At 45.1% G+C, this 27,844-nt stretch overlaps 1 protein-coding gene across 2 annotated transcripts in view; it reads right to left on the reverse strand.

Moving 5' to 3' along the window:
* LOC135544526 (electrogenic sodium bicarbonate cotransporter 1-like) overlaps positions 1–27,844 on the reverse strand; it is an 83,302-nt gene that overhangs the window by 1,010 nt on the left and 54,448 nt on the right. For both annotated transcript variants that reach the window (XM_064972201.1, XM_064972202.1), the window contains exons 13-24: positions 22,045–22,178; positions 20,176–20,450; positions 18,750–18,805; positions 18,234–18,419; positions 14,869–14,982; positions 9,518–9,679; positions 8,105–8,283; positions 7,669–7,741; positions 6,243–6,311; positions 5,851–6,024; positions 5,370–5,534; positions 4,654–4,756 (exon numbers count right to left, since the gene is read on the reverse strand). In XM_064972201.1, coding sequence (XP_064828273.1) covers positions 4,654–4,756; positions 5,370–5,534; positions 5,851–6,024; positions 6,243–6,311; positions 7,669–7,741; positions 8,105–8,283; positions 9,518–9,679; positions 14,869–14,982; positions 18,234–18,419; positions 18,750–18,805; positions 20,176–20,450; positions 22,045–22,178 — 1,690 coding nt within the window. The remainder of the gene's footprint in view (positions 1–4,653; positions 4,757–5,369; positions 5,535–5,850; positions 6,025–6,242; positions 6,312–7,668; positions 7,742–8,104; positions 8,284–9,517; positions 9,680–14,868; positions 14,983–18,233; positions 18,420–18,749; positions 18,806–20,175; positions 20,451–22,044; positions 22,179–27,844) is intronic.

Genomic DNA, 27,844 nt, shown 5'->3' on the forward strand with positions numbered 1-27,844 from the left:
GGAACATTTCTTCAAGAGCAATCGCAAAAACCATCAAGCGCTATGATGAAACTGGCTCATGAGGACCACCACAGGAAATAAAGTTCTGAGGAAAGAGTTCTCTGCTGCAGAGAATAAGTTCATTAGAGTTACCAGTCTCAGAAATTGCCGCCCAAATAAATGCTTCACAGAGTTCAAGAAACAGACATCTCAACATCAACTGTTCAGAGGAGACTGTGTGAATCAGGCCTTTGTGGTCAAATCGCTGCAAAGAAACCACCATTAAAGGACACCAATAAGAAGGAACAGACTTGTTTGGGCCAAGAAACACGAGCAAATCAAATCAATTTTTATTTGTCACATACACATGGTTAGCAGATGTTAATGCGAGTCTAGCGAAATGCTTGTGCTTCTAGTTCCGACAATGCAGTAATAACCAACAAGTAATTTAACTAACAATTCCAAAACTACTGTCTTATACAAACACAAGTGTAAGGGGATAAAGAATATGTACATAAAGATATATGAATGAGTGATGGTACAGAGCAGCATAGGCAAGATACAGTAGATGGTATCGAGTACAGTATATACATATGAGATGACTATGTAAACAAAGTGGCATAGTTAAAGTGGCTAGTGATACAGTAGATGATAGAGTACAGTATATTCGTATACATATGAGATGGTAATCAAGCCTACCACTGTTGTGTCGTCCGCAAACTTGATGATTGAGTTGGAGGCGTGTGTGGCCACGCAGTCGTGGGTGAACAGGGAGTACAGGAGAGGGCTCAGAACGCACCCTTGTGGGGCCCCAGTGTTGAGGATAAGCGGGGTGGAGAGGTTGTTGCCTACCCTCACCACCTGGGGGCGGCCCGCCAGGAAGTCCAGTACCCAGTTGCACAGGGCGGGGTCGAGACCCAGGGTCTCGAGCTTGATGACGAGCTTGGAGGGTACTATGGTGTTAAATGCCGAGCTGTAGTCGATGAACAGCATTCTCACATAGGTATTCCTCTTGTCCAGATGGGTTAGGGCAGTGTGCAGTGTGGTTGAGATTGTATTGTCTGTGGACCTATTTGGGCGGTAAGCAAATTGGAGTGGGTCTAGGGTGTCAGGTAGGGTGGGGGTGATATGGTCCTTGACTAGTCTCTCAAAGCACTTCATGATGACGGAAGTGAGTGCTACGGGGCGGTAGTCGTTTAGCTCAGTTACCTTAGCTTTCTTGGGAACAGGAACAATGGTGGCCCTCTTGAAGCATGTGGGAACAGCAGACTGGGATAGGGATTGATTGAATATGTCCGTAAACACACCAGCCAGCTGGTCTGCGCATGCTCATAGGGCGCGGCTGGGGATGCCGTCTGGGCCTGCAGCCGTGCGAGGGTTAACACGTTTAAATGTTTTACTCACTTCGGCTGCAGTGAAGGAGAGTCCGCATGTTTTCGTTGCAGGCCGTGTCAGTGGCACTGTATTGTCCTCATAGCGGGCAAAAACGTTATTTAGTCTGCCTGGGAGCAAGACATCCTGGTCCGTGATGGGGTTGGTTTTCTTTTTGTAATCCGTGATTGACTGTAGACCCTGCCACATACCTCTTGTGTCTGAGCAGTTGAATTGAGATTCTACTTTGTCTCTATACTGACGCTTAGCTTGTTTGATTGCCTTGCGGAGGGAATAGCTGCACTGTTTGTATTCGGTCATGTTTCCGGTCACCTTGCCCTGATATAAAGCAGTGGTTCGCACTTTCAGTTTCACGCGAATGCTGCCATCAATCCACGGTTTCTGGTTTGGGAATGTTTTAATCGTTGCTATGGGAACGACATCTTCAACACACGTTCTGATGAACTCGCACACCGAATCAGCGTATTCGTCAATGTTGTTGTCTGACACAATACGAAACATATCCCAGTCCACGTGATGGAAGCAGTCTTGGAGTGTGGAATCAGATTGGTCGGACCAGCGTTGGACAGACCTCAGCGTGGGAGCTTCTTGTTTTAGTTTCTGTCTGTTGGCAGGGATCAACAAAATGGAGTCGTGGTCAGCTTTTCCGAAAGGAGGGCGGGGCAGGGCCTTATAAGCGTCGTGGAAGTTAGAATAGCAATGATCCAAGGTTTTGCCAGCCCTGGTTGTGCAATCGATATGCTGATACAATTTCGGGAGTCTTGTTTTCAGATTAGCCTTGTTAAAATCCCCAGCTACAATGAATGCAGCCTCAAGATGTATGGATTCCAGTTTGCAAAGAGTCAAATCAAGTTCGTTCAGAGCCATCGATGTGTCTGCTTGGGGGGGGAATATATAGGGCTGTGATTATAATCGAAGAGAATTCCCTTGGTAGATAATGCGGTCGACATTTGATTGTGAGGAATTCTAAATCAGGTGAACAGAAGGATTTGAGTTCCTGTATGTTTTTGTGATCACACCACGTCTCGTTAGTCATAAGGCATACGCCCCCGCCCCTCTTCTTACCAGAAAGATGTTTGTTTCTGTCGGCGCAATGCGTGGAGAAACCAGCTGGCTGCACCGACTCCGATAGCGTCTCTCCAGTGAGCCATGTTTCCGTGAAGCAAAGAACGTTACAGTCTCTGATGTCCCTCTGGAATGCTACCCTTGCTCGAATTTCATCAACCTTGTTGTCAAGAGACTGGGCATTGGCGAGAAGTATACTAGTGAGTGGTGCACGATGTGCCCGTCTCTGGAGTCTGACCAGAAGACCGCTTCGTTTCCCTCTTTTACGAAGTCGTTTTTTTGGGTCGCCGGCTGGGATACCTTCCGTTGTCCTGGGTGAAAGGCAGAACACAGGATCCGCTTCACGAAAGTCATATTCTTGGTCGTACTGATGGTGAGTTGACGCTGCTCTTATATTCAGTAGTTCTTCTCGACTGTATGTAATGAAACCTAAGAAGACCTGGGGTACTAATGTAAGAAATAACAAGTAAAAAAAATCTAAATACTGCATAGTTTCCTAGGAACGCGAAGCGAGGCGGCCATCTCTGTCGGCGCCAGAAGTAGAAATGGACATTAGACCGATGGAAATTTGTCCTTTGGCGTGGAGTCCAAATTGAAGATTTTTTTCCAACTGCCGTTTCTTTGTGAGACACGGTGTGGGTGAACGGATGATATCCACATGTGTATTTCCCACTGTTAAGCATGGAGGAAGTGTTATGGTGTGGGGGTGCTTTGCTGGTGACACTGTCTGTGATTTATTTAGAATTCAAGGCACACTTAAACAGCATGGCTACCACAGCATTCTGCACCAATATGCCATCCCATCTGGTTTGTGCGTAGTGGGACCATTTGTTTTTCAACAGGACAATGACCCAACACACCTCCAGGCTGTGTTGGTTTGGTATGAATCGAACTGCGGACTTAAGGAAAAGCAGCCAACAAGTGCTCAGCATTTGTGGGAACTCCTTCACAACAGTTGGAAAAGCATTCCAGGTGAAGCTGGTTGAGAGAATGCCAAGACTGTGCAAGTCTGTCATCAAGGCAAAGGGTGGCTATTTGAAGATTACTACATGATTCCACGTGTGTTATTTCATAGTTTTGATGTCTTCACTATTATTCTACAATGTAGAAAATAGTAAAAATAAAGAAAAACCCTTTTGACCGGTAGTGTATATTTCCACACTATGAGATTTAAATAATACTGTGAAATTGTGAACATTAAGATAACGCCCATTCAGTGTAAGAGCTGTTTGAAAAGATGGCCTGATTTCGTGGGATGAAGTTTTGGCCTTCCATGGTGACATCACCATGTGGTAAATTATTTAGTAGACCAATAAGAAAGAGAGTTCCAAACCTCTCTGCCAATAACAGCACATTTTCAGTTTTCCACTACCCACTCAGACAGTCCTAGCAAAAATACTGCGAAATTCTTGTTTTTTTATTTTCCTTGTTGACTTTTTAAATTGAAAACAATCACATTAAGGTGCTTAATTGTTACCCCAAAAATAATTTGATTTTGAGATTTTTAAAAAAATGGCTGCATTGGCCCTTTAATTAAGCATTCAAAAGCAGCTGAAAATAAAACAGTAAGAAAGAATTAGAAAAGTAAGGTCATCTGCATTAGTTTCTCAAAATAAAACTGGATGTCTGCAAAGTCAGAGAAAAGCATGAGATTTGATGAAGCCCCAAAGATGAGGTTACTGCTTTGCAGCGAGAGAGGGAGGGAGGGAAAGAGATTGATTCTCAAATGGGCATAATTCGTTAGTGTGCTGACCGGAGGAGTACGCTCCGTTACGTGATTACCTAGTTCGGCCGAGGATGCACAAGAGTATTCTCCAGGCAGCAATTGCGGAAGTGTTTGTAAAATCCACCACATCCCCTTTGAATCAGCTGTTCTTTTCTCAAAGAAAAGCCTGCCAACATTTAAAAACCATACGCCACTTATCCTTTTTTTCTATAAAATGTCTTGCACAACCAGCTAAATTTGTTTTTAGCACTTTACACATTGATGGTGGGATTTGTTGTGTTTCCATGTTTCCTCTCCTTGCCTCCACTCCCTCGATGGAAAACAGGACGCGAGGAGTCGAGCAAAACCAAATTAGATTCTCCCAGAGGAAAAGAAGGGAAGCGGGCAAGAAGGTAAGAGAGAAACAATCCCAAGGCATTCATTAGCAGCACTAAGTAATAAGCCCAGTGCGGTTGTGGGTAAGAGACCCCACGCAATCCTGTTGTACTCACTGTCTGAGGTCTTATCCTTATTCCCCAACATGGGCTCCGTCTCCATTATATCCATGGAGATTTTAATACTGGGGATATTGTCATTGTAGGGGTACTCAGAGGGCTGGAGGGAGAGACAATAACAACGGCTATATTTTTTTGCATATTGGCAACTAATTAACTGGGTCGTATTAATTTGGGCACACAGTAGCAAAAAATCATTTTGCAATGGAAAACCAAAACGTGTGTTTCTCATTGAACAAGTTCAGGTAGTCCTTACCTGTTTCATTGCGTTTTACTTTGTTTGGTAAATAATGACTACGACACATGCGTTTACAGTAATGGTGTCTAGTGGCGCTCGTCTTAAAACCAAGTAATTCATACTGTCATTCTTGCTGTGTTATTAACGATTTTAACAATGTAGTTTCTATACAAATACCTGGTCATTTCTGTACCGTAAGTCTGTGGAAAAGACAGTGCTCAGACAGACAGACAGTATTCATTTCAGAGAGATAGTATTGGACAGAGGGTGAACACAGGTGACAAAATTGAGGATTGGAGAAGTGAGGGACGACAGGTCATGAGTTAAGGGTATCAGTGTTCTACAAAAAGTAACATAATAGTGCTACATGAGTACTATTACTACTTTTATCATCACCACGAGATAGAACCTTTTGGAAAAACACATTAAATTAAACAAACTGTTTCGTTTCCAATAAAGCCTAAAAATAACGTACAAAATCGATTTCACTGTCGATGCTTCCTTTCTTCTGCTTCTTCTTCCTCTTCTCGTCCTCCTTCTTCTTCTTGTCTTTCTCCGGGATGACATCGTCCAGGTAGCTGAGGTCGTGCTGGGAGAAGATGTAGTCCATGGCCCTTCTGACCGCCACCAAGGCCAAGATCTGGAGAGACGGACACAGACACACATCAATAGAGATACATAATGGTTCTACTATATACTGTGTTGGTGGGTTATGTGGCTGGATACATTGTACGGTATGTGTGTTTGTGTCAGCTGGTAACGGATTCCACACTGAGTGGATGTGTCACAACCATATTTTACCCATCTGTATGTGTAGGAATGGTTTATTATTGGTTAATTGGTACATTTCATCTTGTAGGTGTACTTACTTGTCTGACTGTTGCACACATACCTGGGAGTGCGTGTGTCTGTGCGTGCATGTGTATGTGTGTGTGTGTTGCATGCGCATGGCTCACCATGACAGGGAAGATGATGGCAGCGACAGTGGACTTAAGGACCCAGAGGAGGGCGAGACAGAGAGCCTGTATGAAGGTAAACAGGTGGATGCGACGCTGGGGAACGTGGCGCAGGTAGATCAGGTCAGGCTGGTGCTTGGCAGGCATCAGGAGAAGCTGCAGGCGATCCATGAACTGATGGACAGACAGTCGCACAGAAGTAAGGCTAGGATACATGGGCTGGGGGTGCGACTGGCATCACAGACACTATTGTTGATGGACTAATATAACTAACAGGCACAGAGTTTCAGATTCCATTTTGACTCGGCGTTCTCTGACTGACATTTGTACAGCGTTAAGGCCCAGTTACATGGAAGCGACTTATGTACCAGGTTTGGGTCAGAGCCACTCACCTGGACACCGTTGAGAGATGCCACACCCATGTAGAGGAACACGCCATAGAGCACGGGCATAGGGATGAACTGGGGAGACAGAACAGGACTGGGTGAATGAGACAACGGAAGTAGAGGCTGTTTTCCACAGAAATACAATCAAATAACATATTCCTTCCTTTTTTAATTTTTCTAGGACTGATATGAAAACGTCTTATCAAAAAAGAGGGTTAATGTTAACCCTGTTTTCACTAACAACAGTGATAACTTTTGATTATACGTTGTTTCGTTCGCTCTCAAATAAATACATAAATGTACTTTTTACCCCTTTTTCTCCCTAATTGGTAGTTCCAGTCTTGTCCCATCGCTGCAACTCCCATACAGACTTGGGAGAGGCGAAGGTCGAGAGCCATGCATCCTCCGAAACATGACCCTGCCAAGCTGCACTGCTCCTTGACACACTGCTCGCTTAACCCAGAAGCCAGCCACACCAAAAAAACACAGTACAGCTGGTGACCAAAGTCAGCATGCATGCCCGCCACAAGGAGTTGCTAGAGCACAATGGGACAAGCACATCCTGGCCGGCCAAACCCTCCCCTAACCCGGACGACGCTGGGCCAATTGTGTCCCGCCACATGGGCAGCACACGGTCGCGAACGGCTGAGACACAGCCTGGGATCGAACCCGGGTCTGTAGTGACGCCTTAGACTGCTGCGCCACTTGGGAGGCCCCCACGTTAACCTTTTTTGCTGTCTTCAGCTCCTACTTATTTAGATGTTGTAGAACAAAACAAAACACTTTTTATTCACAATTTATTCTGAATAGAAGGAGATCAATGTGTTTAGAGTAAGACACACAAACACACTAAATGGCTCGGGAAGCTGAGGGATGTGAAGAGACTACAGTAGACTACACTAGAAAAGACACCATCTCAGAGATGGAGATGTAACTACTCTAAACGGCCCACAAGGGGGAGGACCATTCCCACTCACAGCACTGTAAAGTCATTTATGATGGTCAGATTAACGAGAGAACAGGTAACCGGAGAAGTCATAGTCACTGAGCTGCAACCTGACCCTAAGCCCCAATGATGAACATGCTTATTTCACATCACCTCAACTAGGCCCCTCACTAATTGGATGACCACAATAATTCACATTATTTACAATTGGAATGAGTGATGGGATTTCCCACTAAAAGGGGAGGACAGTAATCCAGTAAATTGAGAATAGAAAATATAGATTTAAAACAGGTAGAACAGGCTCAACTCGTGGCAGGATTGTGGGTTTGATTCCAGCTAAGGCCACTCATATGAAAAGTGTTTGCTAAATGGCATATATTATTGTAGATTTAAAGGGAATAAATTAGATGGATTTAGAGAATGGACAGGTACAGAGCCGGTAGATTTAAAGGGAATTGGGGAATGAACACGTGTATGAAGCGCTACCTTGAGGATGGGAGCCATGAAGACAGACAGTCCAGTCAGAACGAAGACAATGACACCGGTCACTCTCTGCTCCCTGCGGTAAGAAGGGACAGTTCATCCCACATCACATCATACAAACACACACTGCACAGACACCACATCAACCACAGTCAATTTTCAAACTATTCTGTCCAAACTATTGACCACTGTTCTGATGTGACAATCAAATAACTTCATCATGTTCACGTACTGCTACGAGATTGTAAAATGTATTCTATTCAAACAAAAACAAAAATGTGACTGTGTGGGAATGGCAACAAAGTGAACCTCAAGTCCATTGTACTGTAGGCTACATGTAAAGGAGCCAGGAGTCTTTCTGCTCTGATAGCTCTCTTCGCTTCACTGACTCTTTCTCCATTCCTCCCTTCTCACCTCCCTCCCTCCCCTGCTCACACACCTGACACCCAGGAACTTGGGCTGCTCCCCAGGAGCCGAGCACTGGGTCTCCATCTTCAGAGAGTCGATGTGGGCGATGGAGATGACAGTGGCAGCCACGTACCAGGGCAGGCCCATGAAGGAACACACAATGAGTAGTACTGCTACCCAGAACAGGTCCAAGTGGTAGCCTGCCCCTTTCTGTGTGGAGGAGGAAAGAGAGAAGAGAAGGAAATGGAGAGGTGTGTGTCAGTAACCACTAACCACAAGGAATCAAATGAGTTGCCATGGACATCAAATGCAAAGTGGAGCCGCCCCTCTGTTTTTTCCAGTTCATTATCCTTATCTTAAGATACACTACATCACCAAAAGTATGTGGATATACCTTCAAGTTAGTGGTTTTGGTTATTTCAGTCACACCCGTTGCTGACAGGTGTATACAATTGAGCACACAGCCATGCCATCAACATAGACAAACATGTCCTCGGTTGCAACACTTACTACCAAGTTCCAAACTGCATCTGGAAGCAACGACAGCACAAGAACTGTTTGTCGGGAGCTTCATGAAATGGGTTTCCATGGCCGAGCAGCCGCACACAAGCCTAAGATCACCATGCGCAATGCCAAGTGTCAGCTGGAGTGGTGTAAAGCTCGCTGCCATTGGACTCTGGAGCAGTGGAAACACGTTCTCTGGAGTGATGAATCCCACTTCACCATCTGGCAGTCCGATGGATGAATCTGGGTTTGGCAGATGCCAGGAGAACACTACCTGCCCGAATGCATAGTGCTAACTGTAAAGTTTGGTACAAGAGGAATAAATGTCTGGGACTGTTTTTTACAGTTCGGACTCGGCCTCTTAGTTCCAGTGAAGGGAAATCTTAACGCTACAGCATACAATATCATTCAAGATGATTCTGTGCTTCCAACTTTGTGGTAACAGTTTGGGGAAGGCCCTTTGCGGTTTCAGCATGACAATTCCCCTGTCACAAAGCAAGGTCCATACAGAAATGTTTTGTCAAGATCGGTGTGGAAGAACTTGACTTGCCTGCAAAGACCCTGACCTCAAACCCATCGAACACCTTTGGGAGGAATTGGAACGCCGACTGCGAGCCAGGCCTAATCGTTCAACACCAGTGCCCGACCTCACTAATTATCTTGTGGTTGAATGGTAGCAAGTCCCCAACGTCTAGTGGAAAGCCTTCCCAGAGGAGTGGAAGCTGTTTTAGCAGCAAAGAGGGGACCAAATCCATATTAATGATAATGATTATGGAATGAGATGTTCGACGAGCAGGTGTCCACATACATGTGGTGTATTTGTGATAAGTCATTATCTTATCTATTCTCTTTACCCCTCTGACCGAGTGCCCCTTCATCCCTCCACTTCTACCCCTCCGCCCCTCTCTCCCTTGCGCCCTCCATCCCCTCCGCTCCTCACCTTGAGTTTGTGCTCCTTTCTGTTGACGATGACAGCGGTGATCTGCTGGTCCATGAACACCAGGATGGTGACCAGGAGAGCAGGGAGGGCTGCAGCCAGATACACCCACCACGGGTTCCCTCCAAACGGGGGCACGAACCAGCCACGGTTGGGGCTGGTGGGCTGGGGACCAGGAGCAGAGAGACACAGCCAGTCAGATAAATATTGTAGGCCAGGGTTGATTTAAATAGACACAGGACAACAGACTCTCTCACACTTCATCCTTACCAAGCTAACATGGTCATGGTTTCAGGGTGTTCTTAGAAATGTAATTTTGTTGTTAGGAGTGTGTCATGACTCAATGTAAAATGTGATATGGTTGCCCTGCCATTATATGAAACATTTCCTCTCATGGAAACAAAATGTCCTTATTCTGCTGTACTTTGAGTTAGAGTCTAAAAGTCCTGGAGAGGTACATCATTACACGACAAAGAAATTAGTCTGCAGCCGCACAAAGCTGTACCTGCAACTATAAGGACCTCAGTGTTCTCCCCATGTCCTATAATCACCTTGTATTTCATGCACGCACCCTCCCCACATCCCCTCTTACCCTTCCTCACCCAACCTCACATTTCCTCTCTTCCTCCACATCACCCTTGCCCCATTCAAACTCACCCCTCCCCAACCCCCACACTCGATACTTCACCCTTCCTCACCCCCACCATTCGGCCCCAGTGAGGTAAGGTGAACTGAGGTAAGCTAATAATCTTAGTGACTGGCTCTGTATCAGAGTTTCAGGTTCTATCTGCTCTCCCTCCTTGGCAGTAGTACACAACCAGGTAATGATTATACAATACTTTAAGACAAGGATTACAAAGACTTTATGTCTGCCAAAGAAAATGCAGCATTGTTCAGGCGGAGATCTGATTGATACACCTGTCCCTGATAGAGTAACTCTAGAAAATGATATTGTTTCAATATATAAATCAAAATCTAGACCAGAGTGTACTACCATACACTTTTGCTTATACTTGAATATAAAGCATCATCACTAAAATGAATGCATGTGTAAACCTATTTCGTCGTCCTAACGTATCTGCCCAGCAGCTAGCTAAGCAGCTAGCTAACATCCACTGTCCACTAGCACTGTAGAAACTATTACACTCAACTGAACGACTCGATTAGCGTAGTGTCAGCTAGCTACATAGTTGTCTTCGTATCCAAGATAATTGTGCAGTTTAGAGTGTGTAGACTTAGAGTGATTATCTTAATTTACCGAGGTTAGCTAGCCAGCTATTTGTCGTCCTTAACGTAGGAAATGCTGCTAGCTAGCTAGCCAACAGCTAGCCAACCTCTACCGAATTGAACTCCAACTACCCGGTCAACATTCCGCGTCGCTCCACAGGTAGTATCACATTTTCATTTCACTTCATTACAGTACAACGGTTTGATTTGTTTGATCGTAGCTAGCCAGCTACATAGCCGTCTTTGTATCTAAGACAATTGTGTAGTCTAGAGCGATTTTCTAGGTTAGCTGGCCAGCTATTGTCGTTCTTCTAACGTAGCTAGCCAGCTAGCCCCGAATAGCAGCACTGTAGTAACTATTACAGTACAACGGTTTGTTTTGTTTGATCGTAGCTAGCTAGCTACATAGCCGTCTTTGTATCTAAGACAATTGTGTAGCCTAGAGCGATTTTCTAGGTTAGCTGGCCAGCTATTGTCGTTCTTCTAACGTAGCTAGCCAGCTAGCCCCCGAATAGCAGCACTGTAGTAACTATTACAGTACAACGGTTTGTTTTGTTTGATCGTAGCTAGCTAGCTACATAGCCGTCTTTGTATCTAAGACAATTGTGTAGCCTAGAGCGATTTTCTAGGTTAGCCAGCCAGCTATTGTCGTTCTTTTAAAGTAACGGAACGCAATCAACCTTGCTAGCTAGCCAGCTAGCCCCGAATAGCAGCACTGTAGAAACTATTACACTCGACGGAACGACTTGATTAGTGTAGTGTCAACATCGCAGCCACTACCAGCTAGCCTACTCCAGCAGTACTGTATCATTTCAATCATTTTAGTCAATAAGATTCTTGCTACGTAAGCTTAACTTTCTAAACATTCGAGACGTGTAGTCCACTTGTCATTCCAATCTCCTTTGCATTAGCGTAGCCTCTTCTGTACCCTGTTAACTATGTGTCTATCTATCCCTGTTCTCTCCTCTCTGCACAGACCATACAAACGCTCCACACCGCGTGGCCGCGGCCACCCTAATCTGGTGGTCCCAGCGCGCACGACCCACGTGGAGTTCCTGGTCTCCGGTAGCCTCTGGAACTGCCGATCTGCGGCCAACAAGGCAGAGTTCATCTCAGCCTATGCCTCCCTCCAGTCCCTCGACTTCCTGGCACTGACGGAAACATGGATCACCACAGATAACACTGCTACTCCTACTGCTCTCTCTTCGTCCGCCCACGTGTTCTCGCACACCCCGAGAGCTTCTGGTCAGCGGGGTGGTGGCACCGGGATCCTCATCTCTCCCAAGTGGTCATTCTCTCTCTCTCCCCTTACCCATCTATCTATCGCCTCCTTTGAATTCCATGCTGTCACAGTTACCAGCCCTTTCAAGCTTAACATTCTTATCATTTATCGCCCTCCAGGTTCCCTCGGAGAGTTCATCAATGAGCTTGATGCCTTGATAAGCTCCTTTCCTGAGGACGGCTCACCTCTCACAGTCCTGGGCGACTTTAACCTCCCCACGTCTACCTTTGACTCATTCCTCTCTGCCTCCTTCTTTCCACTCCTCTCCTCTTTTGACCTCACCCTCTCACCTTCCCCCCTACTCACAAGGCAGGCAATACGCTCGACCTCATCTTTACTAGATGCTGTTCTTCCACTAACCTCACTGCAACTCCCCTCCAAGTCTCCGACCACTACCTTGTATCCTTTTCCCTCTCGCTCTCATCCAACACTTCCCACACTGCCCCTACTCGGATGGTATCGCGCCGTCCCAACCTTCGCTCTCTCTCCCCGCTACTCTTTCCTCTTCCATCCTATCATCTCTTCCCTCTGCTCATACCTTCTCCAACCTTTCTCCTGACTCTGCCTCCTCAACCCTCCTCTCTTCCCTTTCTGCATCCTTTGACTCTCTATGTCCCCTATCCTCCAGGCCGGCTCGGCCCTCCCCTCCCGCTCCGTGGCTCGATGACTCATTGCGAGCTCACAGAACAGAGCTCCGGGCAGCCGAGCGGAAATGGAGGAAAACTCGCCTCCCTGCGGACCTGGCATCCTTTCACTCCCTCCTCTCTACATTTTCCTCCTCTGTCTCTGCTGCTAAAGCCACTTTCTACCACTCTAAATTCCAAGCATCTGCCTCTAACCCTAGGAAGCTCTTTGCCACCTTCTCCTCCCTCCTGAATCCTCCTCCCCCTCCCCCCTCCTCCCTCTCTGCAGATGACTTTGTCAACCATTTTGAAAAGAAGGTCGACGACATCCGATCCTCGTTTGCTAAGTCAAACGACACCGCTGGTTCTGCTCACACTGCCCTACCCTGTGCTCTGACCTCTTTCTCCCCTCTCTCTCCAGATGAAATCTCGCTTCTTGTGACGGCCGGCCGCCCAACAACCTGCCCGCTCGACCCTATCCCCTCCTCTCTCCTCCAGACCATTTCCGGGGACCTTCTCCCTTACCTCACCTCGCTCATCAACTCATCCCTGACCGCTGGCTACGTCCCTTCCGTCTTCAAGAGAGCGAGAGTTGCACCCCTTCTGAAAAAACCTACACTCGATCCCTCCGATGTCAACAACTACAGACCAGTATCCCTTCTTTCTTTTCTCTCCAAAACTCTTGAACGTGCCGTCCTTGGCCAGCTCTCCCGCTATCTCTCTCAGAATGACCTTCTTGATCCAAATCAGTCAGGTTTCAAGACTAGTCATTCAACTGAGACTGCTCTTCTCTGCATCACGGAGGCGCTCCGCACTGCTAAAGCTAACTCTCTCTCCTCTGCTCTCATCCTTCTAGACCTATCGGCTGCCTTCGATACTGTGAACCATCAGATCCTCCTCTCCACCCTCTCCGAGTTGGGCATCTCCGGCGCGGCCCACGCTTGGATTGCGTCCTACCTGACAGGTCGCTCCTACCAGGTGGCGTGGCGAGAATCTGTCTCCTCGCCACGCGCTCTCACCACTGGTGTCCCCCAGGGCTCTGTTCTAGGCCCTCTCCTATTCTCGCTATACACCAAGTCACTTGGCTCTGTCATAACCTCACATGGTCTCTCCTATCATTGCTATGCAGACGACACACAATTAATCTTCTCCTTTCCCCCTTCTGATGACCAGGTGGCGAATCGCATCTCTGCATGTCTGGCAGACATATCAGTGTGGATGACGGATCACCACCTCAAGCTGAACCTCGGCAAGACGGAGCTGCTCTTCCTCCCGGGGAAGGACTGCCCGTTCCATGATCTCGCCATCACGGTTGACAACTCCATTGTGTCCTCCTCCCAGAGCGCTAAGAACCTTGGCGTGATCCTGGACAACACCCTGTCGTTCTCAACCAACATCATGGCGGTGGCCCGTTCCTGTAGGTTCATGCTCTACAACATCCGCAGAGTACGACCCTGCCTCACACAGGAAGCGGCGCAGGTCCTAATCCAGGCACTTGTCATCTCCCGTCTGGATTACTGCAACTCGCTGTTGGCTGGGCTCCCTGCCTGTGCCATTAAACCCCTACAACTCATCCAGAACGCCGCAGCCCGTCTGGTGTTCAACCTTCCCAAGTTCTCTCACGTCACCCCGCTCCTCCGCTCTCTCCACTGGCTTCCAGTTGAAGCTCGCATCCGCTACAAGACCATGGTGCTTGCCTACGGAGCTGCGAGGGAACGGCACCGCAGTACCTCCAGGCTCTGATCAGGCCCTACACCCAAGCAAGGGCACTGCGTTCATCCACCTCTGGCCTGCTCGCCTCCCTACCATTGAGGAAGTACAGTTCCCGCTCAGCCCAGTCAAAACTGTTCGCTGCTCTGGCCCCCCAATGGTGGAACAAACTCCCTCACGACGCCAGGACAGCGGAGTCAATCACCACCTTCCGGAGACACCTGAAACCCCACCTCTTCAAGGAATACCTAGGATAGGATAAGTAATCCTTCTCCCCCCCCTTAATGATTTAGATGCACTATTGTAAAGTGGCTGTTCCACTGGATGTCAGAAGGTGAATTCACCAATTTGTAAGTCGCTCTGGATAAGAGCGTCTGCTAAATGACTTAAATGTAAATGTAAACCTGCGCACTATACAAAACAAGAACAGGGGATATAGTGGACCATATACAAAGCCCGCGTTTCTACACAAGGCCTCTCTCAACACCACAGACATCCGCCCTGGTACTAACCTTGAATTCAGTTGGCACGATGAGCTTGGGTGTGTCCACTCCGACCAAGGCATCCACACCACAGAAGATGACAATAGCCAGGATGATGGCAAAATCACTGATCAGTTTCCTCACCTGCGGGTACAATAGGGAGGCACAACCGTGTTGAGTTTTGCAAGGCTTTTGGCTGAGACAATACAGTAAGACCTACCATTTTTCGTCACACAAAAATATGTTCACGAGGGTGGAGCAGAATTTTTCCAACTAAGCCATTATGACCAATGTAGTTTCACGGAGTGCAGTTATTTAGCCAAAGCTTTATTGGGGGGGATGGTTACAATAAGGCTAACCAAAATATTCCAATTATCTCAGATTTCACATTCATCTTACTGTAGATATTGCATATTTAGATTGCTGTTACTGTATTGCTCCATATACTTGAGCCATGTTTCCAAACATTGAAACCCCTTACTGTAAATAGGCTACTGGACTCATGTTGTGAACAGTATGTAATGGAGGTGCCCCACCCTCCCTTCTCTCCCTCCCTCCTTCCCAGAGCGCGATAAATTAGTGGAAATGTTAACGTCTACAGCAGTGCTTGACATGGTCTATAATAAGTGCCGTTACTCACTTTGGGTGCCGGTTCTGTTTATATTTAGGTGCAGGAACTGCACAAAACTGGAGCTAATATTTTATGAGGTGCAGGAACTCAAGCAGTAGGAAATGAGTGGTGCAGTGGGGCGGCAGGGTATCCTAGTGGTTAGAGCATTGGACTAGTAACCGGAAGGTACAAATCTGTCGTTCTGCCCCTGAACAGGCAGTTAACCCACTGTTCCTAGGCCGTCATTGAAAATAAGAATTTGTTCTTCACTGACTTGCATAATAAAATAAAAAATAAATAAAAACTCAGTACTGCTGAGCTCCTGCTCAAGTCAAGCACTGATCTACGGTCCTGCCTAGGGTCCGAGCCAGCAATGCAGGACAATGAGACAGATTAAACAGTTGACAGAGAGAGTAGTGAGGAGCAGAGTAAAGTGAGCCTAGCTCTGGGCCTAATTTAAAAAAAAAAAAGTGCTGATCTAGGATCAGTCCCCTCCCCCCGCTCTTAATCATTATGAGCTGCGTATATTAACACTCCAACTAAGGCCCCAGAGTTTAGAGAGGCCTCTTGGCTGGCTTAACACACACTACTAATGTAATGACTGTGTGTGAATGAGGACAAGAGGATGGGGCCCTCCTCCACTGAGAAATACAGAGATGAGTACTGCCCATACTGTATACCAGGCAGCTCATCCACTGGTGTTTTGTTTATATTTAAGGATACAGATACACTGAAGAGTAAGCGTAGTGTTAGTGTATGCCCACACCAACACACCGACTTATACTTTAGTACATCCCATTCCTTACAGCATAGCACCTTGCACAGTGTCAGTGGTCGACATTTGACCTTCCTGCTAAGACTCTCATTGACATCTGAGCCTATAGACTAACCTGAGAATGTCACAGCAAGGAGGGGGAGCAAGGGGGTTTATAGTGATTTGCTGTACATCATGACAAGAGTGTGTGAAGGGAGCTGGAGCGGAGCGGGCCCAATTTGACTGGAGCGAGGAGCGAGATTCCCAAAGGCTGGAGCGTCTGCCTTCTTGCCCAACCCAATTTTGCTCCAGTAGAGTTCACTTGAGCTCAGGGCATGCCTGTCCCAGCATCCATTTGTAGTCTACTTGAGTGCTGCTATAGCCCCTTGCTTTAGTCTTTGAGTTTGATAAATATTTTCATAAAGAAACTGATCAAACACAGGTTGAAAATCAAGGTGACTTACAAAGATGAGGATCAAGAGCAAGAAAGGGAGTACAGTGATGTAGTGTCCACAACTTAAGAACTATTGTGGAATCTGAAGAAAAAAAAAACATATCCCAAAAGCATGGTGGTGTACTTACTACGTGCACATGCTAAAAGAAAGGAACAAGGTGGGTAGCTAACTAAGTGTGTCGTTGTAGCAAAGTATTTATAAACTAAAAATCAGATCTCTTAAAAAGTTATCTATACAATAATAGTTGGATCAATATGCCTGGCATATTCCCACTTTCAAGAAGCTTTCCATTTTGATTGAGTTATTTTGCCTAAAAACCTTTGGGCCTACCTATAGAAAAATGTTTAAAAAAACAACTCTGCATCTCTGCAAGTGCGGATAGGATATTCTCTGCTGCTGGCCTGCTCTCCAGGCACCATCGCATGAGCCTGAAGCCACAGACTCTGGCCAAACTCGTGTTTCTAAAAATGAATTCAAAGGCACTGTAGACTGAGCCTAAAAAGGAATTTTTCATTGAATTTGTATTTAAATCCCAGTAAGTCACAGCCATTATGCGCAATTTATACATTTATAGACAACAAAATGTTGTTTAAATGCCGAGGCTTTATGTCCCTACCAGCCTAGTGTCTCACTCGCAAATGCTTCACAATGTATTTCTTTGTAGGCTATAGCCTTGAAATAATTGAAATAATATAGCCTAAATAATGCAATCTCATTCCTTATTGGGCTCCATGACTGGCTCCTGACCTATTTCGAGTGTTTATATGTTGTTTAATAATGTAACCTATTTGAAATGAGCACTTCTTAAATTCACCTTTTCATGTTTATTAAAAAATCATGGTTTGGTTTCAATATTTCAAAACCAAAACGGTAGATTCAGGTAGTTTACAAAAATTGATGGGTGTTGATTAACTTGTGATTTTAAAGAATGGAGCGAATTCGGCGCAGCCTTCATTTCTTGTGAGCGCGGAGCGGTTTATAGGCAGAGAGGTTGGAACGGATGTGGAGCACTGGAGTGGTGCGCCTGCACGGCTCCATGAGTGATGAGCAGGATTTCCGACTGCTCACATACTCTGATCATGACACATCGTTATGTACTCCAACCTGGAAGAACAGAAGCTCAGTGGATGCTAACTGGGTCAAAAGGGTCAGGGCTGTCGGGGGTTTGATTTGTTCATCTGACGACACCGAAGATTTCACCACTGAACCCAGACATGGATCATGGACATTTGCCAAGAATACATAGAATGTAATGAAATCCTAGGAAAGTCATACAGTAGGTATATAGGCCTAATTATCATGACTGCTGTAGAATCAATTCTATCTGTAAATATATAGAAAGTAACCTGATTGTATTGCCACTACCTGTTCACACCTCGTCCCTGTAATATACAATGTTTTGACGTTTCAATTACATTCGCCCCTTTCCCTTTCTTAAAAATCAACCAAACTGATCCTAAAACATGATTGGCCGGTGGGGCAGTGAAACGAAGACCCTGAAACATGATTGGCCGACTGGGCTGTCACAACTTTGATCCTGAAATGAGATTGGCGGTCAGGGATGTCAGTCACTCACAGTGGTGGGGAAGAAGCGGCTGAACTTGAACTTCTTGAGACACATGGAGCAAGTGTAGGTCCCCAGGAAAAGGATGAATGACATCAGAGTGACGTCGGGGACGAAGCCGCAGGCTGGACCAATCAGCTCACCACCATATTTCACACACTGTTCCTTATCGAGAGACGCCCACGTGGCATTTACCGGCTATGGGAGAAAAACAGACACACACACAGACAAAACCATTACATCATGAGTCATGACTAAAGGATTAACTGAATACGTACGTACATGCAGAATCTACTAAATCCTAGGAAAAACATTTCACGACATAAGTGAAAGAAAGACCTTTACTGTTGATTTAATTGAAATCAGTTAATGACAGCATTGATAACACTGTCATAACCTAATCAACCCACACCAGCTCAGACACATTCCTGTCTGAGACAGACTCAGGAATATAGACTTCCTTCAGACCTCCGTGACCGAAGATGATATGGCTGTCAGAGAAGAAACACTCAAGTGGCTGCTGCTTACCAGATCAGTATCATTTATCCAGGAAGAGACATCGCTATAGATACCTGTCATATTTCCTGGATGGAAACAAACCACAACAAAAACAACGACAGTGAGGTCTCCACAAAACCACTTTACGAGGTACTTGTCAAACTATAACATGTATTATCCTTTGAGTTTTAAGCACTAGCCTTTTGTCTGAATTGTCAAAAGAGAGAGATGATAGTTGACAGGCTCAGGCATATGCTGTGCTACTTAACTCTGAGCCCCTGAGGAACATATCTCCCACCAACCATATACAGTAGTGCTGAGCGATTAGTGCTTTTGAGGTCGGTTCAGTTTCGGTTCGAATATAAAAAAGAATCACGTTTTTTCTTGATTTTTTTGTTATTTAAATGTGTTATTAAATGCATTAGGTGTGTTGAATCTTCTAACAATACAGAATAAAAGTCCCATGACTGTAGTGACTGACCATTACTGCTTATCACTTATTAACCATAATTTATTCACATTACTTTAATAGAACATATTATATTTTTGTGTATATTACATTTGTTTTATTTTATGACTTTATTATTTAATTCAAAGTCATCATCTCATCTCTATAGAGCTGCTGCCTATGCTGTCTGACAAAATTACTATTTTAATAGTTCTTCAAAGTAAATAAGGCATACTTTTATGACTACTGAATACCAACTATCACTTAGATCATGTATTTTCAGTTGGAGATACTTTGCGAAGCAATTACTCTCTATCCCTCGATCGTGTGTCTTCTGTCTCTTTTCTCCCTCTCTGTATCTGCTCCACACAGACCGAACAAGTAGGCTCGCAATGGATTATGGTCATTGTAGTTAATTAACACGTTTTCTGCACAGACATGTTGAATATTGGCCTGTTGGGCCTGTTGGGAACTACGATTCCCTACTACATCGTACAGTTCGGGCTTGATCTGATTTATCTCTAGAGAAACTGCGCACTGATCTCACAAAAAAAACAACTAAATGGAATTCAAATAATTTTGGTCAATTAGTTGTTTAAAAAAAATGAAAAATAATAGACATTTTGGACATAATCGCTCAGCACTACAACCATAGCAATCTGCCAAGTAACTCACTAAACAGGACCTGGTAAAACTGTTGAGCAAGTACACAGTGATATCTCTTAAGTAAATACATACTTGTACCATATAATTATAACCAGTTTTAAATATTGTGAAAAATTGTTTTCTGAGCTATAGGGATGTCAATGGGACGTGAGATCACCGGCTCAAAGCTAGAGCAACACTGGCCAAACCACAGAACCAGAAAGGGATTATATATAAATGGGTCAAACCCTCTTCGGTACACCCTTGTTGTCACCTGGATCATCATCATTAGCACTTTCTGATCTGATTGGTTTAAACCACACAACAGCCAATGAGCTGTGAGCACAGTGCTGATCAGCATACCGTCGTCCGGTAGGGGCATGCAGCGGCAGTCGTACGTTGTGACGTAGTTAGGGTCGTAATCAGCATTGATGGGGTTGTAGTGGGCCAGCTTCAGCATCTTCTTGAAGGCATCATAGATGAAGATGAATGAGATGAGGGATGAAAAGCCCTCCTCCGTGAAGCGCGTGAAGTACTGGACCAGGAAGCTGGCGTCTGTGGCAACCAGCACCAGGCAAAAGAAAGCTGACCATAGGCCGATCCACAGCCGGAATTCCAGGTAGTCAAAGTCATTGTCTCTGGAGGGAGAGAGAGAGTGATGGTACAACCATGGTTAGTTAATGTAAGAGTAGGCCAATCCACAACCAGAACTCCAGGTAGTCAAAGTCAATGTCTCTGTAGAGGGACAGGTGGGAGAGATGGTAGCATATTAATATATTAACCTTTATCTAAAAAGGAAGTTCCTTCTAAGTCACTTGGCCATTCCTATCCCAAATCGATGCTTGCACAGCATGTATAGTATGTGTGTTTTGTGTGTATCAGAGACAGTCATAAAGATGGACAGAGGCTGTAAAAGGCCTGCAAACACCACCCAGGAGTCAGTGAACCCAGTCATGAAAACAGTGGAAGGGCATGGCGGCTTCAACTCAGACCCAAGCCGTGGAAACATGTTGCCGTCAGCTCAGCTTTGATAGTCTCCATTCACGTTATGACATTGAATGAATGTAAATTATTCATAACGGAACATAACCACTCCAGTGTTCTCTGTAATGTAATGCTAGAAGATGGCCTTCTCTCTGGCATGGCAAGGAGGAGGGAAAAAGAGAGAAAGAGGAGAAGAGAATTCTGGTCTGGTCTGGCCCGTGTGGGAGCAGTTCTAGACCGGGGTCACATGACCCCATTTAGTGGAGGAAATAGGAAGTAGCGAGCAGGACGCAGCGGGAAATGAAAGGACAATCGGCCTGGCAACGGGACCGCAGGCAGTTTGTTTGTTATTGTGAATAAATCGAAGGACTATTTGTTCCAGAGAATCAGATAGATACAAAAACTTGAGCCCAAAACAATGTGGCCAACCTCTGACTGGAGATTAATTGTATATTGTTTATGTCTATCGTGAGTATTATTTGTATTTTAGTTTTACTTGTTTTATATTGAAGGATACACAGAACCTGTGTAAATAGAAAAGCAATATGCAGCTTTTGCCAGGAGGAGAACTAAACACATTCCCATGGTGAATTAGATTGGGGTTTGGGTTTTTAGTGGGCACCACAGTACCCTTGAGCCAGGACCACATACCACTGGTAATCCTCACAACAACAGTCCAACTCTGAAAACAAATACTGGAGCAAAGACAGACATCCCTAGGGCCATTATTGTTGCTAATTTGTTTTACTTCTATTGAATTCTCTCAGACATATTTCCCCAGTCATAGGAGGTCATTTAAATATGAGAGAGAGAAACAAACGACTGGTGGTGGGTAAGTTGCCAACTTACTTACTGAGGTAAAATATGAGTTGAATTCATTAGTTCCCAGTCTAGTGGATTTGTTTGTGGCAGAGTTACTATATCTTAATTACTTTAATGATGTTGACAGCTTTTTGGGGTTATTTTTGTTCTCTGCAATGTAGTCAGTATAGTACCCCCTCTTGGCTCCCACAATCTTCTGAGCCTCATTCCTGAGCCCTTTATATAAAAGGAAGGCCTTGTTCCTTCATTCAATGGCTTCAAGGATTTCATGATTAAACAAAGGGTTGGCTCTCTGCTTTACTCTAACTTGCCTAATGGGAGCCACAGCATTAACAACCTGGTGGAACCTACTCTTGAAAGCCTCCCTGACGGAGTATCAATATCTGTGGTACTCATAATGCAAGAAAAATAGAGGGTGACACTTACTTGCTGAAGTTGAAGAGGAGCCTTTCAAACACCAGTACAGGACCGGTGCTGCTGAGGATGGTGAGAGGCTGGCCAGCCAGCAGACAGAATAAGGCCCCTGTCACTGCCGTGCCCAGGAAACTTTCCAACACACCCTGGAGGACAGGAGAGGGACACAGAGGGTCTGGTGAGTCAAAGAAACACACAAACAGACAGAGATAGAAAAAAAGAGGCAGATGGAGACGTTTGTCCCAAATCCAGAGAAAGATTAGTCTCTGGGTGGAGATAGATAAAGGTCCTAGGTCAAGAACACAGAGTAAACAGCGAGAGTGGCAAAATCCAAACCACTGTTAGATATGTTTAAACCGAGTGGGACTGGACAGGAGAGTGATTGGTAGAGGGCCGAAGGCAGGGTTTGGTTCTAAACTACAGTTCTCGTACCCTACCAAAAAAACAAGTGAGCAAAGCTCTGGTCACACTTGGCTTGCCTGGTTACCCATCCGCATCGCTCCGGCCAAAAGCCACTCTCACTGTTTCTTCTCTACAATGAGTCTGGATTTGCTTCCTCCCTGACGACTTCTCAAATGTGAACACATTCAAAATGTTCTGATTGGCTCAACCCATTTGGTTTCTGGGACCAGAGCCGGCCTACACAGATCCTGAATCATGTAATTGGGACATCAGCCCAAACGACTTCTAGGATAGGAGGTTCAGACTGACGCATGGAGAGATCGACAGAGCAGCAAAATTAAATTCTGGATGAGCTGTATAGGGCCATAAGCAAGCAAGATAATGCACATCCAGAGGTGGCGCTCCTAGTGCCTGGTGATTTTAATGCAGGGAAAAGTCTAACCTCATTTTTACCAGCATGTCACCTGGGTAACAATAAGGGAAAACAACTCTAGATCACCTTAACTCCACACAAAGAAACACATACAAAGCTCTCCATCGTCCTCCATTTGGCAAATCTGTAGTGGTCCAATGATGCTACAGTACTGTTTTGCTAGCACGGACTGGAATATGTTCTGGGATTCATCCGATAACATTTACCACATCAGTCACCAGCTTCATTAATTAGTGCATCGACAATGTCATCCCCACAGTGACAGTACATACATATCCAAACCAGAAGCCATGGATTACAGGCAAACATCGACACTGAGTTAAAGGCTAGAGCTGCAGTTTTCAAGGAGCGGGACACTAATCTAGATGCTTATAAGAAATCCCGGTATGATCTCCGACATGCCATCAAAGAGTCAGATCGAATTCTACTTTGCCGGAGGTGATGCTCCAATGTGGCATGGCTTGCAAACTATCACAGATTATAAAGGGAAACCCAGCCGTGAGCTGCCCAGTGACACGAGCCTACCAGATGAGCTAAATTCCTTCTACTTCGAGGCAAGCAACACTGAACCATACATGAGCGCACCAGCTGTTCTGGACGACTGTATGATCTCGCTCTCCGCAACAAATGTAAGTAAGACCTTTAAACAGGTTCAAATTCACAAGGCTGTGGGGTCAGACAAATTACCAGGATGCATACTCAGAGCAGGCAAGTGTTTTCACTGACATTTTCAACCTCTCCCTGACCCAGTCTATAATGCCTACATGTATCAAGCAGACACCCATAGTCCTTGTGTCCAAGAACGCCAAGGTAATCTGTAGCCATGAAATGCTTTGAAAGGCTGGTCATGGCTCACATCAACACCATCATCCCAGATACCCTGTACCAATTCAAATTTACATCTATATTGCACTCCACACTGCCCTCACCGACCTGGACAAGAGGAACGCCTACATGAAAATGCTGCTCATTTACTGTAGCTCAGCATTCAACACCATACAGTGCCTTCAGAAAGTATTCACATTCCTTGACCGATTCCACGTTTTGCTGTGTTTCAGCCTGGATTCAAAAATGATAAAATAGTTATTTTTCTCAAGCATCTACACACAATACCCCATATTGACAAAGTTAAAGCATGTTTTAGATTTTTTTTTAGCTAATTTATTGGAAATGAAAAACAGAACTATTTTACTTTGTAAAAACACCTTTGGCAGTGATTACAGCTGTGGTATTTCTGGGTCTCTAAGAGCTTTCCACACCTGAATTGTGTAACATTTATCCAATATTTTTTTTCAATTCTTCAAGCTCTGTCAAATTGGTTGTTGGTCATTGCTAGACAACCATTTTCAGGTCTTGGCATAGATTGTCAAGTAGATTTAAGTCAAAACTGTAACACGTCCACTCAGGAACTTTCACTGTCTTCTTGGTAAGCAACTCCAGTGTAGATGTGGCCTTGTGTTTTAGGTTATTGTCCAGCTGAAAGGTGAATTCAACTCCCAGTCTCCCAGGGGAATGCTGTTTGAACCAGGTTTTTCTGAAGGATTTTTCCTGTGCTTAGCTCCATTCCTTTTCTTTTTTTATTGTGAAAAACTCCCCAGTCCTTGACGATTATGAGAATACCCATAACATGATGCAGCCACCACTATGCTTGAAAATATGACGAGTGGGACTCAGTAATGTATTGTATTTAATACAAAAAGTGAATTGCTTTGCCACATTTTTTGCAGTATTACTTTAGTGACTTGTTGCAAACAAGATGCATGTTTGGAATATTGTTATTCTTTACTGGCTTCCAAATTTTCACTCTGCCAATTAGGTTAGTTTTGCAGAATAACCACACTTTTGATGATCCATCCATCCATATTATGTGACTTGTTAAGCATATTTTTACTCCTGAACTCAATTTAGGTTTGCAATAACAAATACTTTTTTGACACAAAACATTTCAGCTTTTCCTTTTTAATTAATTTGTAAACATTGCTTAAAACATAATTCCACTTTAACATTATGGGGTACTGTGAGTAGGCCAGTGACAAAAAAAATCTCAATTTAAGAAATGTTTAATTCAGCTGTAACACAACAAAATGTGGAAGAAGATCAGAAACTATTCACACCCCTGAAGGCACTGTAGTCCCCTTCAAGCTCATCACTAAGCTCAGGACCCTGAGACTGAACACCTCCCTCTACATCTGAATCCTGGACTTCCTGACAGGCTGCCCCCAGATGTTGAGGGTAGGCAATAACACATCCGCCACGCTAACCCCCAGGACGGGGGCCCCTCAGGGGTGCATACTTAGTCCCCTCCTGTACTCTCTGTTCACCTACGACTGCATGGCCGCATGATTCAACACCATCATTAAGTTTGCTGACGGCACGACGGTGGTTGGCCTGATAACCAACGACAATGAAACAACTTATAATCGCCTACAGAGATGATAATTGAGCTGATTGTGGACTACAGGAAAAAGAGAGCCGAGCACATCTCCATCTGCATCAAAGGGGCTGTAGTGGAACGGGTTGAGAGTTTCAAGTTCCTCCGTGACCACATCACTAAGGATTTATCATTGTCCACACACACCAACACTGTTGCGAAGAAGGCAAAACAATGCCTCTTCTCCTCAGGATGCTGAAAAGATTTGGCATGGGCCCTCAGACCCTTCAACAGCTACACCAATGAGAGCATCTTGACTAGCTGCATCAACTCTTGGCATGGCAACTGCTTGGCATGCGACCGCAAGACACTACAGAGGGTAGTGTGTACAGTCCAGTACATCACTAGTGCAGAGTTCCCTGCAATCCAGGACCTTTGTACCAGGCAGTGTCAGAGGAAGGCCCTACAAATTGTCAAATACTCCAGCTATCCAAATCATAGCTTACCACTCTCTGCTACCACACGGAAAGCGGTACCAATGCACCAAGTTTGGAACCAACTGGACCCTGAACATCTATCTCCAAGTCATAAGTCTGCTAAATAGTTAACCAACAGTTACCTGGAATATCTGCATTGACCCTTTTTGCACTAACTCTTTTGACTCATCACATACAATGAGAGCCAAGATGGCCACCATCGATAAGAGACAATACTGTGCAGCTGTATTCATCGACCTGGCCAAGGCTTTCGACTCTGTCAATCACCACATTCTTATCGGCAGACTCAACAGCCTTGGTTTCTCAAACTGACTACCTCGCCTGGTTCACCAACTACTTCTCAGATAGAGTTCAGTGTGTCAAATCAAAAGGCCTGTTGTCCGGACCTCTGGCAGTCTCTATACGAGGGTGCCACAGGGTTCAATTCTCAGGCCGACTCTCTTCTCTGTATACATCAATGATTTCGCTCTAGCTATTGGTGATTCTTTGATCCACCTCTACGCAGACGGCACCATTCTGTATACTTCTGGCCCTTCTTTGGACACTGTGTTAACTAACCTCCAGACGAGCTTCAATGCCATACAACTCTCCTTCCATGGCCTCCAACTGCTCTTAAATGCTAGTAAAACTAAATGCATGCTCTTCAACCGATCGCTGCCCACACCTACCTGCCCGTCCAGCATCACTACTCTGGACGGTTCTGACTTAGAATATGTGGGCAACTACAAATACCTAGGTGTCTGGTTAGACTGTAAATTCTACTTACAGACTCACATTAAGCATCTGCAATCCAAAATGAAATCTAGAATTGTCTTCCTATTTCGCAACAAAGCATCCTTCACTCATGCTGCCAAACATACCCTGACTATCCTACTGATCCTCGACTTCGGCGATGTCATTTATAAAATAGCCTCCAACACTCTACTCAACAAATTGGATGCAATCTATCACAGTGCCATTCGTTTTGTCACCAAAGCCCCATATCCTACCCACCTCTGTGACCTGTATGCTCTCGTTGGCTGGCCCTCGCTTCATATTCGGCGCCAAACCCACTGGCTCTGGGCCATCTATAAGTCTTTGCTAGGTAAAGCCTCGCCTTATCTCAGCTCACTGGTCATTATAGCAGCACCCACCCCTAGAACGCTCTCCAGCAGGTATATTTCACTGGACACCCCCAAAGCCAATTCCTCCTCCTTCCAGTTCTCTGCTGCCAATGACTGGAACGAACTGCAAAAGTCACTGAAGCTGGGGACTCATATCTCACTCACCAACTTTAAGCACCAGCTGTCAGAGCAGCTCACAGATCACTGCACCTGTACATAGCCCATCTGTAAATAGCCCATCCAACTACCTCATCCCCATACTGTTATTTACTTTATTTATTTTGCTCCTTTGCAGCCCAGTACCTCTACTTGCGCATTCATCTTCTGCACATCTATCACTCCAGTATTTAATTGCTATATTGTAATTATTTCACCACTAGGGCCTATTTATTGCCTTACCTCCCTTATCCTACCTCATTTGCACACTGTGTATAGACTTTTTCTATTGTATTATTGACTGTATGTTGTTTATTCCATGTGTAACTCTGTGTTGTATGTGTCAAACTGCTTTGCTTTATCTTGGCCAGGTCACAGTTGTAAATGAGAACTTGTTCTCAACTAGCCTACCTGGTTAAATAAAGGTGGAATAAAAATAAAACAATGCTGCTACTACCATTTATTATCTATCCTGTTGCCTAGTCACTTAATCCCTATATCTACCGCAATGACCGTGTACCCCTGCACATCGACTCTGTACTGGTATCCTGTGTATTCAGTGCATTAGGAAAGTATTCAGACGACTTGACTTTTTCCACATTTTGTTACATTATAGCCTTATTCTAAAATGTATTAAATCGTTTTTAACTCAGGAGTGGCTTCTGTCTGGCCACTATCATTAAGGCCTGATTGGTGGAATGCTGTAGAAATGGTTGTCCTTTTAGAAGGTTCTCCCATCTCCACAGAAGAACTCTAGAGCTCTGTCAGAGTGACCATCGGTTTCTTGGTCATATCTCGGACCAAGGCCCTTCTCCCCCGATTGCTCAGTTTTAAAGTCACCATTGATGAT

The sequence above is a fragment of the Oncorhynchus masou genome, chromosome 8 (assembly GCF_036934945.1).
Source record: "Oncorhynchus masou masou isolate Uvic2021 chromosome 8, UVic_Omas_1.1, whole genome shotgun sequence".
Classification (NCBI taxonomy): Eukaryota; Metazoa; Chordata; class Actinopteri; order Salmoniformes; family Salmonidae; genus Oncorhynchus; species Oncorhynchus masou.